Source organism: Malaclemys terrapin, chromosome 8 (assembly GCF_027887155.1).
Source record: "Malaclemys terrapin pileata isolate rMalTer1 chromosome 8, rMalTer1.hap1, whole genome shotgun sequence".
Lineage (NCBI taxonomy): Eukaryota > Metazoa > Chordata > Testudines > Emydidae > Malaclemys > Malaclemys terrapin.
The window spans coordinates 22,863,461-22,878,825 of NC_071512.1; the positions used below are offsets into that span (position 1 = coordinate 22,863,461).

Consider the following 15,365-nt stretch of genomic DNA (forward strand, 5'->3'; position numbering starts at 1 on the left):
CCTCAAAAACACGTGTAATCCTACAAACACATGTTGAACATGGCCCCCAGTTTCTAATGTTCTGCAGCTTTTAAGGCCCCACAGCTCTAGATGAGCAATGAAAACATTTGTAGTTCATTATCATTGCTTCCTTTGCCAGAAGACCAGATTTACACTTGGCTAATATGGTTTTATAATAGCTCCATGATCTCTTCCCTGTTTTCAGCTAACTTCAAGACAGCATGCCTTCCTGGAACATGTCAGAGAAGATCTAATAAAAATGAAATCCTCCTCATCCACCACAAGAATTCATTTTTATGCACCCAAAGATGTACAGTTTTTTGACACCAGTAAGTGGGAATACTTGAGAGCAGAAGTGTATTACATAAAAGCACTACACGAGTTATTGTCTCTGTAGAAATCTATTTTGATTATTAGTATTTATTTTTAGCAGGTTGGGAGGTGCTGCACCACAGAGGCATGCATTTGTTCCACTGATAGTCGCAGTGCCGTGAGGGGGGAAAAAACATTGTTTGAACTGATAAGAGGGATGTAAATAATAAAGGAATGGCATGCTCATGCTGCATGCCAGCTTGCCAGCAAGGCAACAGGAAAGATCAGGACTTCACCATCTTTCATGTCTTTGCCTTGCCCCCATCATTTTCCTTGTGATGCTTGTCTGTAGCTGCATCCTCTGCAGGACCAGCTGCAGATAACATTCTCTTGGGGCAGAGAGAAGGGGTGAGTTTTTAAAGGTCAGAAGCTGGATCTGGCTTTTTCAAGGGTGGCTGAAGGGCAGTGTTGACAGCTGGTCAATGGTGCTCCTGGCCTCTGGATGTTTTCCTTTGATATCAGGACTCTGTGCAGGGAGGAACATTGCTTTGGGGTAGAGTTGTTTGGGCCACAGGAATCAGTTGAAGGATACTGGCCCTGGCTCGTCACAGTTCCAGTGCAGCCTCCTCTATGGAGAGAGAGATGGCTGTTTCAGAAGGGCTGGTGATGTTGGGGCACATGTAACAACAGCATGAGGTGGCTTGTAGGGATGTAAAATACACAATAGGAGTAAAGCGCCCTGTGATGGTAGACAGGAAGTGCACACTGCCCTTCTTTTGTGAGATCTCTAGAGCAAGAACCTAGCTGCAGCACCTCTTTTGCCTTGAAAGCTCCCATTTTGGGGTGGCCAAGATAGCCTAATGTTATTGACACTCTCTGGGAATCTAATGTGGTGCCCTGGGATGCTGGGGGAAGGCGAGGAAAGCCAGAGCTTGTCCAAATGGAGACTGGGCCCACCTGACAGTGAGTGGGAATCCCTGAGACAGTATTACTGTGATCTCTGAGGCTTTTTGTTGTTCTGTTTTTCTTTGGACTCATCTCAGGCACTTTCTGAAAGGCAAGTCACACTCCTGTACATTTAGACATCAGAAAACAGTGTATGTCTGTGAGAGGCTCTGATCAGAGCATTGGCAGGCTGACAGTTACATGCAACCACATGACAAGATTGCATTTTGATTGATTTGAGCTGTATGTGCTGCTGGTTCCAGTTTTCTGCATGAAATGATTCTGATAAAGTGCAGTATGCAGTAAAAGAGTGGTTTTGCCTTAATGTGTATGAAAGATTATGCCATAAGTGCATTTTCTTTTTGAATTTGTATATAGATATAATTTACAGGCACAGAGAATAGTTCCACTTTGTCATATCATCATATTCTTGTGTTAACTCAATGACTGGCAAAGGTGAGCAATGACTTATAAATGCATCAGGTTTGCCCATCAGTTTTCACAGTTTGTGAATCTAAAGACACACACACACACACACACACACACACACACACACACACCACCCTGTGCTGGTATAGAGCTAAGCAGTCTTTTTTCCCTTTATTTTTAAAGACCCACTGACACACACAGGCAAACTTTCAAGCAGATTTTTACCACAACTTCATATACATGCATACATTTTTGTGCCTTTCTGTTTCCAGCATTAATGTTTATCAAAGGATTTGTGCCTTTGTAGGGTCTTTTGATACCTCTCAGTATGAAGCACTATATAAATACAAAATACTACTAGTAGTAGTATTTATTACTTGTATTGCAGTATAGCCCCAGTCAGGGACCAGGACCCCATTGTGCTAGGCACTGTACATTTATTATTATTATCACCTTACACTCCTGTCCAATTCATGATACTATACTCATTGTTGACCTTCAAAGTGCTGCCTACCATTTAAAATGTTTTTGTAGTTTGTTACTTTGGGTAGAGTCAGTTTCACTCCTTCCCCTGGGCTGTTATTCAGTTAGGCCTCCATTCCACAACTGACTACAGGTGAGTACGATCCCTGTGCCCACACAGAGCTCCCTTGAAGTCAATGGGCTCAGCACAGCTGAAAAGGTTCACCTGTTTGGGGACTGGGGTTTGTATTAGTGCCTTCTGTTAATTGTGTAGGTCTTAGGCACAGCAACAGGGAAGAGAAAAATATTTTAAAAATAGAAAATGCGAGTGTAAAAATAAAAATTGGGAGGGGACTTATGGGCTGGAGATGATGCCTGAGATGATTAATAACTTTAAAAATTTACTAGCCAAGGTGGATTTTTTTTAACTATTGTGCCATGGGAAAGACTGTGATGGCACTGGATTGAGGCACTGGAAAATACAGACTGTTCAATATTGTTTGCATTTTGTTTCGGTTTATTTCAAGCCAGCAAATTTTGCTTTTATTCATGTTTTTTCATACCAAAACCAGGAGAAAGTGCAAGTGAATCTGCCTTTGCTCAAAAATAGGCCAAATGTTTCTTGAAATGTGACCCATTTTAATGCAATTTTTCTCAGCTCATCTTGAAAACGGACCCTTTTTTGAGGAGCATAAGTACAAAAAAATGCAAAATGGAGCAATTTTCAGTTTCACAATGAAATACAAAAACACGCCGCTACTGGGACTTCAGTAGATTTTTTTTTGCACAACTCTGTCTAATGCCAACTGATTTTTTATACTCAACATCTTGTTAATTGACAATGAGAGGAAAGGAAGAGAGATATGACAGTTTAATTACTTTTTTTAAAATACTGTCTCTGGCTTTTAAAAGTTTGGCTGAACATGTCAGGGGTTCTTATGGAAAGAAAACAGATCTCAAAAACATTGTAAAACAAGCATATCAAACTAGTGGTACCATTTTATGCACCACCTGCAATTAATAAAGCAAGCAATAAAAGGACAGAATCTAATGTCAGACAGCTTAGATGAGTAATGTTGCGGTGTCCAATGATAACAGACAAAAGTTTTATCATTTTCTACATATCTTGTTTAAATGTTAACTTACACGTGTGAGTAAAATTGCTGACATTGTTTATAAGGAATTCTTTTTTTAAGCTGCAGTCAAATGTCAGACCCCAGCATGTCACTAATTCTCCCTTAGCCTTAAATCTGCTATATCTCACAAAAAACAGCAGGCTTACCCCACTTCTCAGGAAAGATTTAATAGCAGAGACAGTGCTGCAGTAAAATCTGATATTACGAAGGTTTCATCTGCATCCATCTGTTATCTCTTGTCTTATACTTAGATTATAAACTCTTCAGAGCAGGAATAGGGTTTCTGACTGCAGAAAACCGAACACCCTTGCCCTGCCCTCTGCCCCGTCCCTTCTCCAAGGCCCTGCCCCCGCTCACTCCATTCCCCCCTCCTTCCGCTCTCCCCCACCCTTGCTCACTCGCTCATTTTCACCAGGCTGGGGCAGAGAGTTGGGGTATGGGAGGGGGGGAGGCTCTGGCTGGGGATGCAGGCTCCAGGGTGGGGCCAGAAATGAAATGTTCAGGGTGCAGCAGGGGGCTCTGGCCTGGGGTCAGGGTGTGTAGGGTGGTGAGGGCTCCTGTTGGGGGTCTGGGCCCTGGGGTGGGGCTGGGGATGAGGGGTTTGGGGTGCGGGAGCGGTCTCAGGGTTCTGGCCAAGGGGTTTGGAGTGCAGGAGGGAGCTCTGGGCTGAGGCAGGGAGTTGGTGTGTGGGAGGGGTACAGGGTGCAGGCTCTGGGAGGGAGTTTGAGTGTGGGAGGGGGCTCCAGGCTAAGGCAGGCATTTGGGTTGTGGGCTCTGGGCGGCGCTTACCTCAGGCAGCTCCCCAGTAGGGGCCGGTATGTTCCTGCGACTCCTAGGCAGAGGCGTGACCAGGCAACTCTGGGCGCTGCCCCCACTCATAGGCACCGCCCTTGCAGCTCCCATTGGCCACGGTTCCTGGCCAATGGAAGCTGCAGAGCCAGCACTCAGGGCAGGGGCAGTGCACGGAGCCTCCCTGGCCACCCCTGCGTCTAGGGACCCCAGGAATATACCAGCCACTTCCAGGAGCCACGCAGAGCCAGGCACGGAGCCTGACAGCCATGCTGTGCCACTGACTGGACTTTTAACGGCCTGACTGGAGCTGCCAGGGTCCCTTTTTAACCGGGCATTCTTTTGAAAATCCCACCAGGTGCTAACTCCCATGCAGTGGTGCAAGTAGAATTCATTTCTTACCGGTACACTGCACTAGCTAAAGCGGGGGGGGGAGGGGAGGGCAGGGGTGGTCACGTGACTTTCCCACGTGACCCCTCACGTGACTCCTCACATGACCCCACCCCGCCCCCAGCCCGGGGTCCCGTGTTCTCCCTCTCCCCTCCCCATGATCCATCCCATGTTACCTGGGGGGCGGGAAGCAGGCCCAGTGGGTGGACATGGCACAGCTGCTGTATGGGCTGCTAAGAAAAGAGGAGGGCTTGCTCTCTGGAACAATAGCCAGTTCACAGTAGCACCTGCTTTGGGAATTGCCAGCAGAAGAACTTCAAGCCAGCTCCCTCTAACAGCAGAAAATATTTTTTTGACACGCTGGCAACCGAGCCCCACACCAGCAGCCCCTCTGGCGTGGTTGTACTGAACCAAGCCCCGCCCCCAGTTCTTCCCATAGCTGTGTTTCCTGAGTCCTGTCTGTGGTCTGTACAGCAGTCCCGCTGGAGGACAGGGCCGGGGGCAGTACAGCCGTACTGGAGGAGCTGCCGGCATGGGGTTTTGCTCTTTTTGCCGCTGCAGTTCCGGGACAGACCCCGGGCAGGAGATGCAGGCATGCAGCTGCGTGGAAGCCCCACATTCTGCTCCTTCTGTGTCTTTCCAGTATGCCATACCGGCTATAAATAGCTTACTGGTACAGCGTACCTGACCATACCGCCGTACTTCCACCACTGCTCCCAGGAGAGATAAATGGTGTAGGTGTTCTTGACAATTCCACTATGTGCCTATCTGCATCTTTAGAATCATAGAAATGTAAAGCTGGAAGAGACTTCAAAACATCAAGTCCAGCCCTCTTCAGTGAGGCAGAGCCAAGTAAACCTAGATCATCCCTGTCAGCTGTTTGTCCAACTGTTCTTTAAAACCTCCAGTGACGGGGATTCCACAACCTCCTTTGCAAGCCTATTCCAGAGCTATAGAAACTGTATTAGGGCACTAAAATACCTTTAAAAATCTGGCCCAAAGTGAACAAAAGACTGATACATTTTAAAAAGCACTTTGGAAAACTTTTTTAAAAAGCAACTCAACTAATTCCAAAGCTAGGCCCTGATGAGAATCTTTTTGCATCCTGGATCTGATAAGGTAAAATATATTTTAAAGAGTTCAGTACATTTCAAGTTTCAAACTAGTCGGAGTCCCTTTAAAGATGTACTCCTTGTTTCCACAAATATGTGTTCTATATTCAGTCTCTCGTTGCTTTGGCAATTTGACCATAGCACACTCATTTTGAAAGACTAAGAGGAACAGCAATTTGTCCTACAGCTTTGAATAGGAATTCCAAACTCTAGAAATCTTTTTTCAGGGAACATGACATATCTGAATTACAGGATAAAAGCAACTTTGCAATCAATAGAATCTATGTTTCTCTGACCTTCTCTGTCTTCAGTTGCAGTAACATAAAAATCTATCTCAAGCATGATGGCAAGAGAAGCCTGTTTCCTAAATGGACCTGTTCCTCTTATCCATGCAAAGGATGGTAAAGAGTTAATGTTCATATCCATGTCTATGCACATTCTCCACTAACAATGCTTTATTAAAGAACCTGTCTTTGAAGATCTCAAAGCAATTTGAAAACATTAATCAGTTACGCCTCACAAGTTACTGAGGTAGGTAAATATTATTACACAGATGAATAAACTGAGACAAGGATAGGTAAAGTGACTCACCCAAAGCTATACAGTAACTCTGTGGCAGAACACAGAGTAAAATAGTCCTGTCTTCTGCTCTAACCACTAGAACAAACTCACTCCCTTACTAGCATTGTTGGTTTAATCTCTCTTCATGTTACACTGATTTTTACTGTTTGCATGCCAATTTCATTATTATTGTTGATGAATAACAAATTGAGAGTGATGCCCCATGATACTATACACTGTTTACACACACTGTACGAGAAAGGCCCTGCCCTGAAGAGCTTATAATCTGAATGGACAAGACAAATAGTGGGAAACAGAATCACAAATCACAAAGAAACTTGAGAGGAATGATATGGGATTCCAGTGAAATAGAGCAAAATGTGAGGAATAAATGAAAAATATAAGTCTGCCCAGCAGCAAAAGCTACAAATCCTGCTTTTATGGCCCAGACATCTCCTTACTATCAAGAAAGGGCAGAGGCAAGAGGTTAGGTCCACAAAGGGATTTATGCAGCTAACTGCCACTCCCAAAGCCCCCACTCAGCCCCTGTAGACACTTACATTCTCTAGGCATCTGCATTTCCACTGGTAAAGTCCCCTAGGCACCTCCATTTTCCCCAGTGGCCATGCACATAACTAAGTCCTGATGCCGGTGCCTAGCTCATGCCTAAGCCCCAGCAGGAAGCTCACAGTATGTGTTCCCCCAGTCTATCTCACCTTCGGGCACAGGATCAGGACCTGCACAAAATATAGCTGGAAACAGAATGACTCTGTTTGACTCTCTAGCTCCATGGAGGGCACTCCCCTGGGATGTGGGAGAATCAGGTTCCAGTCCCTGCTCCAATGAATATGTATGTGCTTTATACAAAGTAGAACAGCTTCAGTAGCTCAGGGATTTAGGGTACTCTAGAGGGAGACCTGAGTTCAAGTTCCTGCTCATGGCCGGAAGGGGGGTATGAATCTGGGTCACACACACCCTCAGTGAGTGCTCTAACCCCTGGTGGATAGTGGGTACAGAGGACGCACCACCTCCTCTTTGGTTTTTTTGCAAGAAAGGACTGACCTGGCTTAGATGCCTAACTCCAGGAGAGCAGTCATGGCTAGGAATCCCAAGTGGCAACAAATGCTTCCCTTCAACCCGGAGTTAGGGATCTAAGTCCCTGAGAAGGGTGGAGCCTATGTCACACCTCTCTCCTTGACATTTCCTATTGGCTAACTTTGGTGGCGCCCTGTTCAGCATCCTGGCTTTTGTGGATCCCATTCTTAGGGCTTGTCTACATTACCCGCTGGATCGACGGGCAGCGATGGATCCAGTGGGGGTCGATTGATCGCGTCTAGTCTAGACACGATAAATCGACTGCCGAGCACTCTCCCGTTGACTCCGGTACTCCACCAAGGCGAGAGGCACAGGCAGAATTGACGGGAGAGTGTCAGCCATTGACTTACCCCAGTGAAGATACCACAGTAAGTAGATCTAAGTACATCGACTTCAGCTACATTATTCACATAGTTGAAGTTGCGTAACTTAGATCAACCCCTCTCCCCCCCACCCCGGCGTAGACCAGGGCTTAGCCACCTAACTCTCCCCAGGCATTGTATAGGGGTCTTGAGCGCCCGGTTCAGCGCTGTGGATTCCACTAGATGGAAAGGCACTTACAGTTAGGCTTTGCAATGCTGAGCCTAAGTCCCTGGTGTCCCAAGGTGGCTGAACTTAAAATATTTCAGTCTAACCAGGAAAACAGATATTCATAAAATAATTGAATGTTTTTTTTATTACTCCAGTGGTCTCTTGACATGTTTTCACTGTGTTATTGTAGGTGCTTCAAAGAAAAGCTTTTAAACACAAGTTATTTCTTATTGACACTGCCATTATTAAGTGCAATGCAAACATGTCATATGCTTTCTGAAATAAAATTCAAGCAGAGTTTTTGTGTACAAAATATGTCTCTCAAAACAACGTCCCTGTTCATTCACTGTCGCCTTATTGAAAATAAACCTTTTATTTTAAACATGGTACATTTTGTAACAGAAAAACCAATATATGGTTACTCAGAGTTCTTCAGACAACAGCTGTAGGATATAATATAATGATAGAAAGTAGAGAACAGTATTTTGGCAGCTTTATGCTTAGCTGATGTTTTTCTTTTACTTTTTAATGGTATTAGGCTGTGAAGCTGCAGGACTTTCCTTCATCTGGTGATCCAAGACTACACAAAATTAGGCGGTGACAGTTTTCAGAATAAAGATCTTACCACCATCGCAATGCTAGGGGTAAATGCTAGTTCCACAGCTTAGCACAAATCACTTATTATTCAAATTCTTGTTTATGTGGTATTGTAAGCATACACTGCACTCCATTGTGGCTAAAAAATAACAAGTCCCTGTCCTAAAGACCTCACAGTCTAAGGCTAGGTCTACAGTACTGGGGGGGGGGGGGATAGAAGCTGAAGTTGCATATTTTAGGTCGACTTACCTGGCTGTGAGGACGGCGGCGAGTTGACCGCAGCTGCGCCGCCGTCGATTCCGCTTCCGCCTCTTGCCACAGTGGATTTCCGGAGTCGACGGCAGAGCCATCGGGGATCGATTTTATCATGTCTTCCCTAGACATGATAAGTCAATCCCCAATAGATCAATTGCTACCCGCCGATCCGGCGGATAGTGAAGACATGCCCTAAGGCACAGATGCAGCAAGGTATTTAAGCATATTGAATGCTTGCTAAGAAGTACTGAGGACCTTCAATCCCCATTAACTTCAAATGGAGTTGAGGGCATTCAGCAGCTTGCAAAACTGGGGTCTAAAGAGAGAGGGATCCAGAATAATACAATACAGAATCATCATCAAAGATCTTGCCACAGATTTTGAGTTTCATCATCTGGCACTTTTTTCCTAATTTACAGGAGAAAACATCCTTTGAAATGAAACTAGCTCATGCACAATTCTGTAAAAAAAATTGTCTATATGCATCCGAAGAAGTGGGCTGTAGTCCACGAAAGCTTATGTTCTAATAAATTTGTTAGTCTCTAAGGTGCCACAAGTACTCCTGTTCTTTTTGCAGATACAGACTAACACGGCTGCTACTCTGAAACCTGTCACAATTCTGTGTCACTTTTGACTACTAAGTCTATCTATATTTGACCATAAAAACCATAAATGCTGCATTTCCCAACTCAATGTGTTCATTGTTACAAGGTAGAGGATCATTAGATCTGTCAAATAGCACATGATTCATTTTGATTACAAAATAAACTACAAGATATTTATTTAGTGAGTGAAAGTCCTAGGGGGCTATATCATTTTGTACTGCAGTTGCTTTTTCTCCATATTCCACTGAGTATATTTTTCTCAGATAATGAAACTATTTTTTTAAGGTTTCCAATCCAGATTTCTATGTGGCAAATGCTTTAATTAAGATTGATATATTCCATTTGTTTAGTTTTGAAGCTTGGATGTGGAAGTTTTAACTTAAACTGCATTGCCCTCTAGTGCTGTTATGTGTCAGGGCTCCAGTGATGTCATTAGAGCAGCCAGTGTAAGCAAAGGCAGGCACTCCATGCAGAGCTGCCTAAATGCTTACAAACGCTTCTTGGAGACGCATGTCATAACAGCTAGGCAGGGGCATCCTTCCAACAAAGCCACAAATGCACAAGAGAGGATAGTAAACCAGCCTTTTGTTTCAGAGACCTCATGATCCAAACAGCTACTCTAAGACTCAGTCCAAGAGTTCCATCTGCTAATTTCTGTTTAAATGAATTGACATGGAAAATTAACCAAGCTGAGCATCCTATTACTTTTTGACAAGCTTCAGAGGATTTCATGCTGTGCAAACTCTGCATGCTGGTGGCTCGTAACCTACAGCGGCGATGAGTTCTCACGCTGAAACTGGGCTTTGCCTTGCAGCAAGTTCTTCGGTGGAGAGATAACTTTCAACAGACCTGAAGCACTTTGGTGCATTGTCCAGGGGATCCAATTACAACTTGCTATGGAGCATGATTTTTAAGATGAATACCGACCTTGATGATAACTATAATTCATCATTACCTGGATATTTGGACTACTCTGTACTAAGTAATGGGAGTCTCACTGAAAACAACTCTAATCAGTCAGCAAACAATCTGAATTTACCTGCATTGGATATCACTAGAGCTATAATTGTGGGGCTTGTCCTAGGTGCCTTCATACTTTTTGCTATAGTAGGTAACATCTTGGTAATTCTCTCTGTAGCTTGCAATAGACATTTAAGAATCCCTACGAACTACTTCATAGTTAACCTCGCAATAGCAGATTTGTTGCTGAGTTTTACTGTCCTTCCGTTTTCTGCTACACTAGAAATTCTTGGCTATTGGGCTTTAGGGAGGATATTTTGTGATATCTGGGCAGCGGTTGATGTGATGTGCTGTACTGCTTCTATCTTAAGCCTGTGTGCAATTTCTATAGATAGATATATAGGGGTGAGTTATTCACTTCAGTATCCGACTTTGGTAACTAGGAGGAAAGCAATTCTTGCCCTCCTAAGTGTCTGGGTCCTCTCCACGGTAATCTCCATTGGACCTCTTCTGGGATGGAAGGAACCAGCACCCAAGGATGATAAAGAGTGCCGCATCACTGAAGAACCTTTCTATGCCTTGTTTTCTTCTTTGGGGTCATTTTACATTCCTTTGATTGTCATACTGGTGATGTACTGTAGAGTCTACATAGTGGCCAAAAGGACAACTAAAAACCTGGAAGCTGGGGTCATGAAAGAAATGTGTGATTCCAAGGAGCTGACCTTAAGGATACACTCCCGGAACATTCACGAGGACACTTTCAACAGCAGCAAGAGCAAGGGGCACCACCCCAGAAACTCCATAGCTTTCAAACTTTTTAAATTCTCTCGAGAAAAGAAGGCAGCCAAGACCTTGGGAATTGTAGTTGGCATGTTTATTTTGTGCTGGCTACCTTTCTTCATAGCTCTGCCTCTAGGTAAGTTGGGGATCAAGGGATGAGGGTCAATTGTTTATTACAGAAATGTTAGATAAAAATCAGCTGAATGGTGTCTAGATGCCATAAAAACAGATGCATTAGAACTGCAGATAGATAGATAGATAGATAGATAGAACTACCTCATAATTTCCCTCTGACACTGTTCTTGCTGAAAGTCATGCAAAAACTTTGCAGTGTCTTGCAGCCTGCGAGGAATCAGCTCAGTTGTCAGGTAGACAGATGGCACATGGATAAAACCTTCACATATTTTTTCTTAACACTTTATATTAAGGTTCCATTTATAAGTGTTTTATTTTAAAATGTTTTATGGACATTTTTGTAGCATGCTGAATAGCAAAAGTCATGAATTGAACAGATGTAGGCAGCCCATTCAGATGTCATACAAAGCTTTTTAACATGTTATACTGTCAGCTGTTAATACTACAGACTAGGCTGTAACATTTTTAGTAGAAATGGCCTGATCCAAAGCTCTGGATCCAAACACCTCTGAACTATGGGGCATTCAGAATCTAGATCTGGATCCATACACTGTGACTTGACTGCGTCTCTTCTTTTGGGGTCTGATCCAAAGCCAAGGGAAAGTCTCCCATTGATTTCAAAGGGCTTTTGGATCAGGCCCTTGAAGAGGCTGCGGCTGGAATCAATTCTTTCATTTTTAAATGCTCTAAAACGATGTACATTTAACTGAAAATGTTACCAAAGCATCCTACATAACCTTACACAGGGCTGCCTTCCTGAAATCCTTTCGACATTCTCCCTCTTTGTCCGTAATATTATTCACCACCTTGAATCAGCATCACAGCACAACATCTCACAACCTGTTAGCACAGAATTCTTAAAACAACTTCTCTAAAATCTCTGTCCAAAATCAGCTGTTACACAGAGCAAATTATCCTACTGGCTAACAATGAAAGAAGGTGGAAAATAGCCTTCTCGGTGTTCTGGGTCTCATATTTACTTAGTCACTGTAAAACAAAATATTTCTAATCCAGTCATTGTGGCAAGCTAAAGAATTTGTTTATACATTTCACCTATGGTCCCCTGACTCCTGCTGAACAAATTGTCTCTAAACTGCGTCAAAGATCTAGGGGTCCTGGTTAAAAGTTTTAAGTTTATCATTTTTACTGGATCAAACTATGGGTGTGCTATTCTCTGTGCTAGATTCTCAGCTGGTGAAAATTGGGAAGATCTGTCTCGATGTGTCTAAAATTAATCATATAAACACCTGCATAGACATAAGGTTACCGGTGTGACAAACCCACAAGGGCAGGGAAATTCTGAGTTAAGGTCTCCTGACCTCAGCCCCCCTGATGTCAAACACTATCCTCTGTCAGAGAAAGTTCCACCATACTGGATAATGCTACAGATCATTGGGAAAATACGTATGTCATCCATACAGGGTAGATGTGTTGTGCAAAGCATGTTTACGAAGTACAACATTACAGTCTAGATATAAAGAATCTCCAAACTCAGGCAGTACAATCCAGTGGTTCAAGACCCTCTGATAAAGTAAATTAGCTCAGTCCCTTTGTGCTTAGATTGCTGTAGGAACCTTACAAAAAATCACTGCTATATCCTGGCATACTTAAATGTAAAGGGCCAAATCCTCAACTAGGGTGACCAGATGTCCCGATTTTATAGGGACAGTCCCAATATTAGGGGCTTTTTCTTATATAGGCTCCTATTACCCCCCACCCCGTCCCGATTTTTCACACTTGCTATCTGGTCAGCCTATCCTCAACTGGCATAAGTGTAGCCTTTTAAGTCAGTAGCTTCACTTGCTGATTTTCACTAGCTGAGGAACTATCCCAAAATCATAGTAACAAGAGTAGTATAGATATGGAGTCAAAAGAGGCCATATTTTGACACGTCTTCATTTTGCCTTGAGAAAGGTTAAAAGCCGCTGCAGGCTCCCTGCTCACCCATGGGATGGCTAATGAATTATTGCTTAAGACACTTGAGTGAGGAATTTAAAACATTAGTTCACCTGTTGTCTCAACCATGAGCCCAAGATGCTGCAAGTGGAGTGACTGATCAAAAAGTCTCAACACTGTGTTTGGAGACACAGAGATTCAGAGATGAAAGCAGGGGCTGAGGAGAAGCTATCTGGCTGAAAACAGGTGCTCTGGCACCTGGGCTCTAAGGCCTGACCCTGCAAGATGCTAAGCTTCCACAACTCCCATTGAACAAAATGAGGAGTTGAGAGAACTTGGCACCTCACAGGATTGGGATACTGAAAGTGCTGCTACTTAGATCAGTTATGAGATGTTTTTTGTTGTCAGTATCCATTCCTGTTAGAGGGTATACATACTCATCAGTACATTAGAATAGCAATCCAGTCGTCTGTGTCTGCAACCTCATCTCTCTGCCAGCCCACTCCAGGAGCCCAAATCCTTGTTCAATGCTCTGATCCCCAGAAAAATGTTAGCCAAGCCTATTTAACTGCTGTGTACTTTTCCTCTTATTACTTTTTCAATTGTTGCTAATCATCAGAAACAGAAGGTGTATCAGATCCTAATTCACCTGATCTTCTTCCTTAATTCATTCAGAGATGTCACAATCCTATTTGTTTGACAATACATAGTTGTTCAACATTGATGGATGATCATTTAGATTCATCTCTGCAGTGCTTTGAAAATGCATAGAAGTTAAAGGTGAAAAGGGCCTGTTATGTCAGCCACATCCCATAAGAACATAAGATCAATACAGAATTGTTATCTATGATACGTTTTCTGCTGTTGGGTCCAAACTAGTTTTTAAAGCAGCTTCTTCTACTTCCCTGCAAGTTTCTCTTTATAGTTCAGCCTACATTTTCCCTTTCCGAAGTCCAACCCGTTATTTCTAGTAATAGCTACATGCACACTCCTTTGCAATCATCCGGCTTTCCCCTCCTGATTCATTCAGTGATGACATGACCCCACAATATACATGGATGTAAAATAGAGCAATTCTGGATTTGCAGTCATGTAAGACTGATCAGAATCTGACCCACATCTTGAAACACTTTACAACTGTACAGTTATGCCTGAATCCCGGGACACTGAAAAATGTTGCCTTGACAAATGATTCTGCTTGTATGTAAATAAGCTCTTTTTTTCTCAAAGGTTCCTCCACTCCTGCTGCTTGTTCCCCAGCTAAAGTTCTAATCCTTTGGTTGTGACATTGCAATAATTTCCACAGCTACCTGTTGTGCTGTCCCAAACAGAGGATTATAACATCGGCGCACCGGGGGTGGGAATACGCAACAGGATCACATGAATTCTTGAGAAACAAAGATTTTGTTTTAATAAATGTGCTCCTTGTAATAAAGAATAAAGGAAGAGAAATAATATTTCACATTTACAGAGTGCTTTTCAACCAAAGACTTCAAAGCACTTTACAAAGGTGAAAAAGTACTGTGCTGATTCTACAAACAGAGAAATTAAGGCACAGAGGTTGTGATTTGTTACATATCATACAACCAGTCACTATAGAACCCTGATTGCTTGACGCCCACACCTAGCTCTAACCACTGGACCATGCTGCTTCCAGCACTAAGCATAGGATGATGCACGCACCAGAATTGTTTCCAAACAGAATACTGTGCAAAGTTTTTTTTCCCCATGAGGTACCAGCTGTTCTTTCATGTAAATAAGGCCTACATTATATCCTTCTTGTGCATGTTTATAAACACTCAGTTTATATAGCCAGCTATCCTGCTATTCAAAATTATGTGTGATGCAGTATAATAAATAAAATTAAGGCATATATGCTGTCAAGGCAATTGGTAGCTCCACAAACTCAGCAACATAATTTCAAAATGTAAATATCTTGGTTATTTCAAAATAAATATTTCTTTTTTTCACCCAAAAATATTCAAAGGCATCAGGAACATATTAAACACTCACTGTTGAAAAATGTCAAATAAAAATAGACAACTTTTAGCTAGAGTAGTGGGAAAAGAAGTCTGAAACCATTGGTGATCCAGACCCTCTTTTACATAAGGTGGAACCAATTTTGAGCCATTACATGTATAAAAAGAAATGCATCCAGGGTGAAAAGGCTCTATATGGTACAGCAGGGCTACAAGTTGCAAGTCAATGCTATTTCTATGAGGTGAATTATTAGGCACAGCTTTCCAAAGAAGTGTAAATGAATAAGGCATCCAACTCACAATTTGACCAATACGCGTTTGGCACCCAGCACCTGCAGGCTCCTTTGAAAAGCCCAGCCGTAAAGCTTATACACGACATAACGTATGTTGCAAGGA

At 43.0% G+C, this 15,365-nt stretch overlaps 1 protein-coding gene across 2 annotated transcripts in view; it reads left to right on the top strand.

Moving 5' to 3' along the window:
* Positions 1-9,741: 9,741 nt before the first annotated feature.
* LOC128842014 (alpha-1B adrenergic receptor-like) overlaps positions 9,742-15,365 on the top strand; it is a 99,319-nt gene continuing 93,695 nt past the window's right edge. Inside the window, exon 1 of one of the 2 annotated variants that reach the window (XM_054037637.1) lies at positions 9,742-11,095. In XM_054037637.1, coding sequence (XP_053893612.1) covers positions 10,123-11,095 — 973 coding nt within the window. In that variant the 5' untranslated portion in view covers positions 9,742-10,122. The remainder of the gene's footprint in view (positions 11,096-15,365) is intronic. The other variant, XM_054037638.1, reaches the window with a different exon arrangement.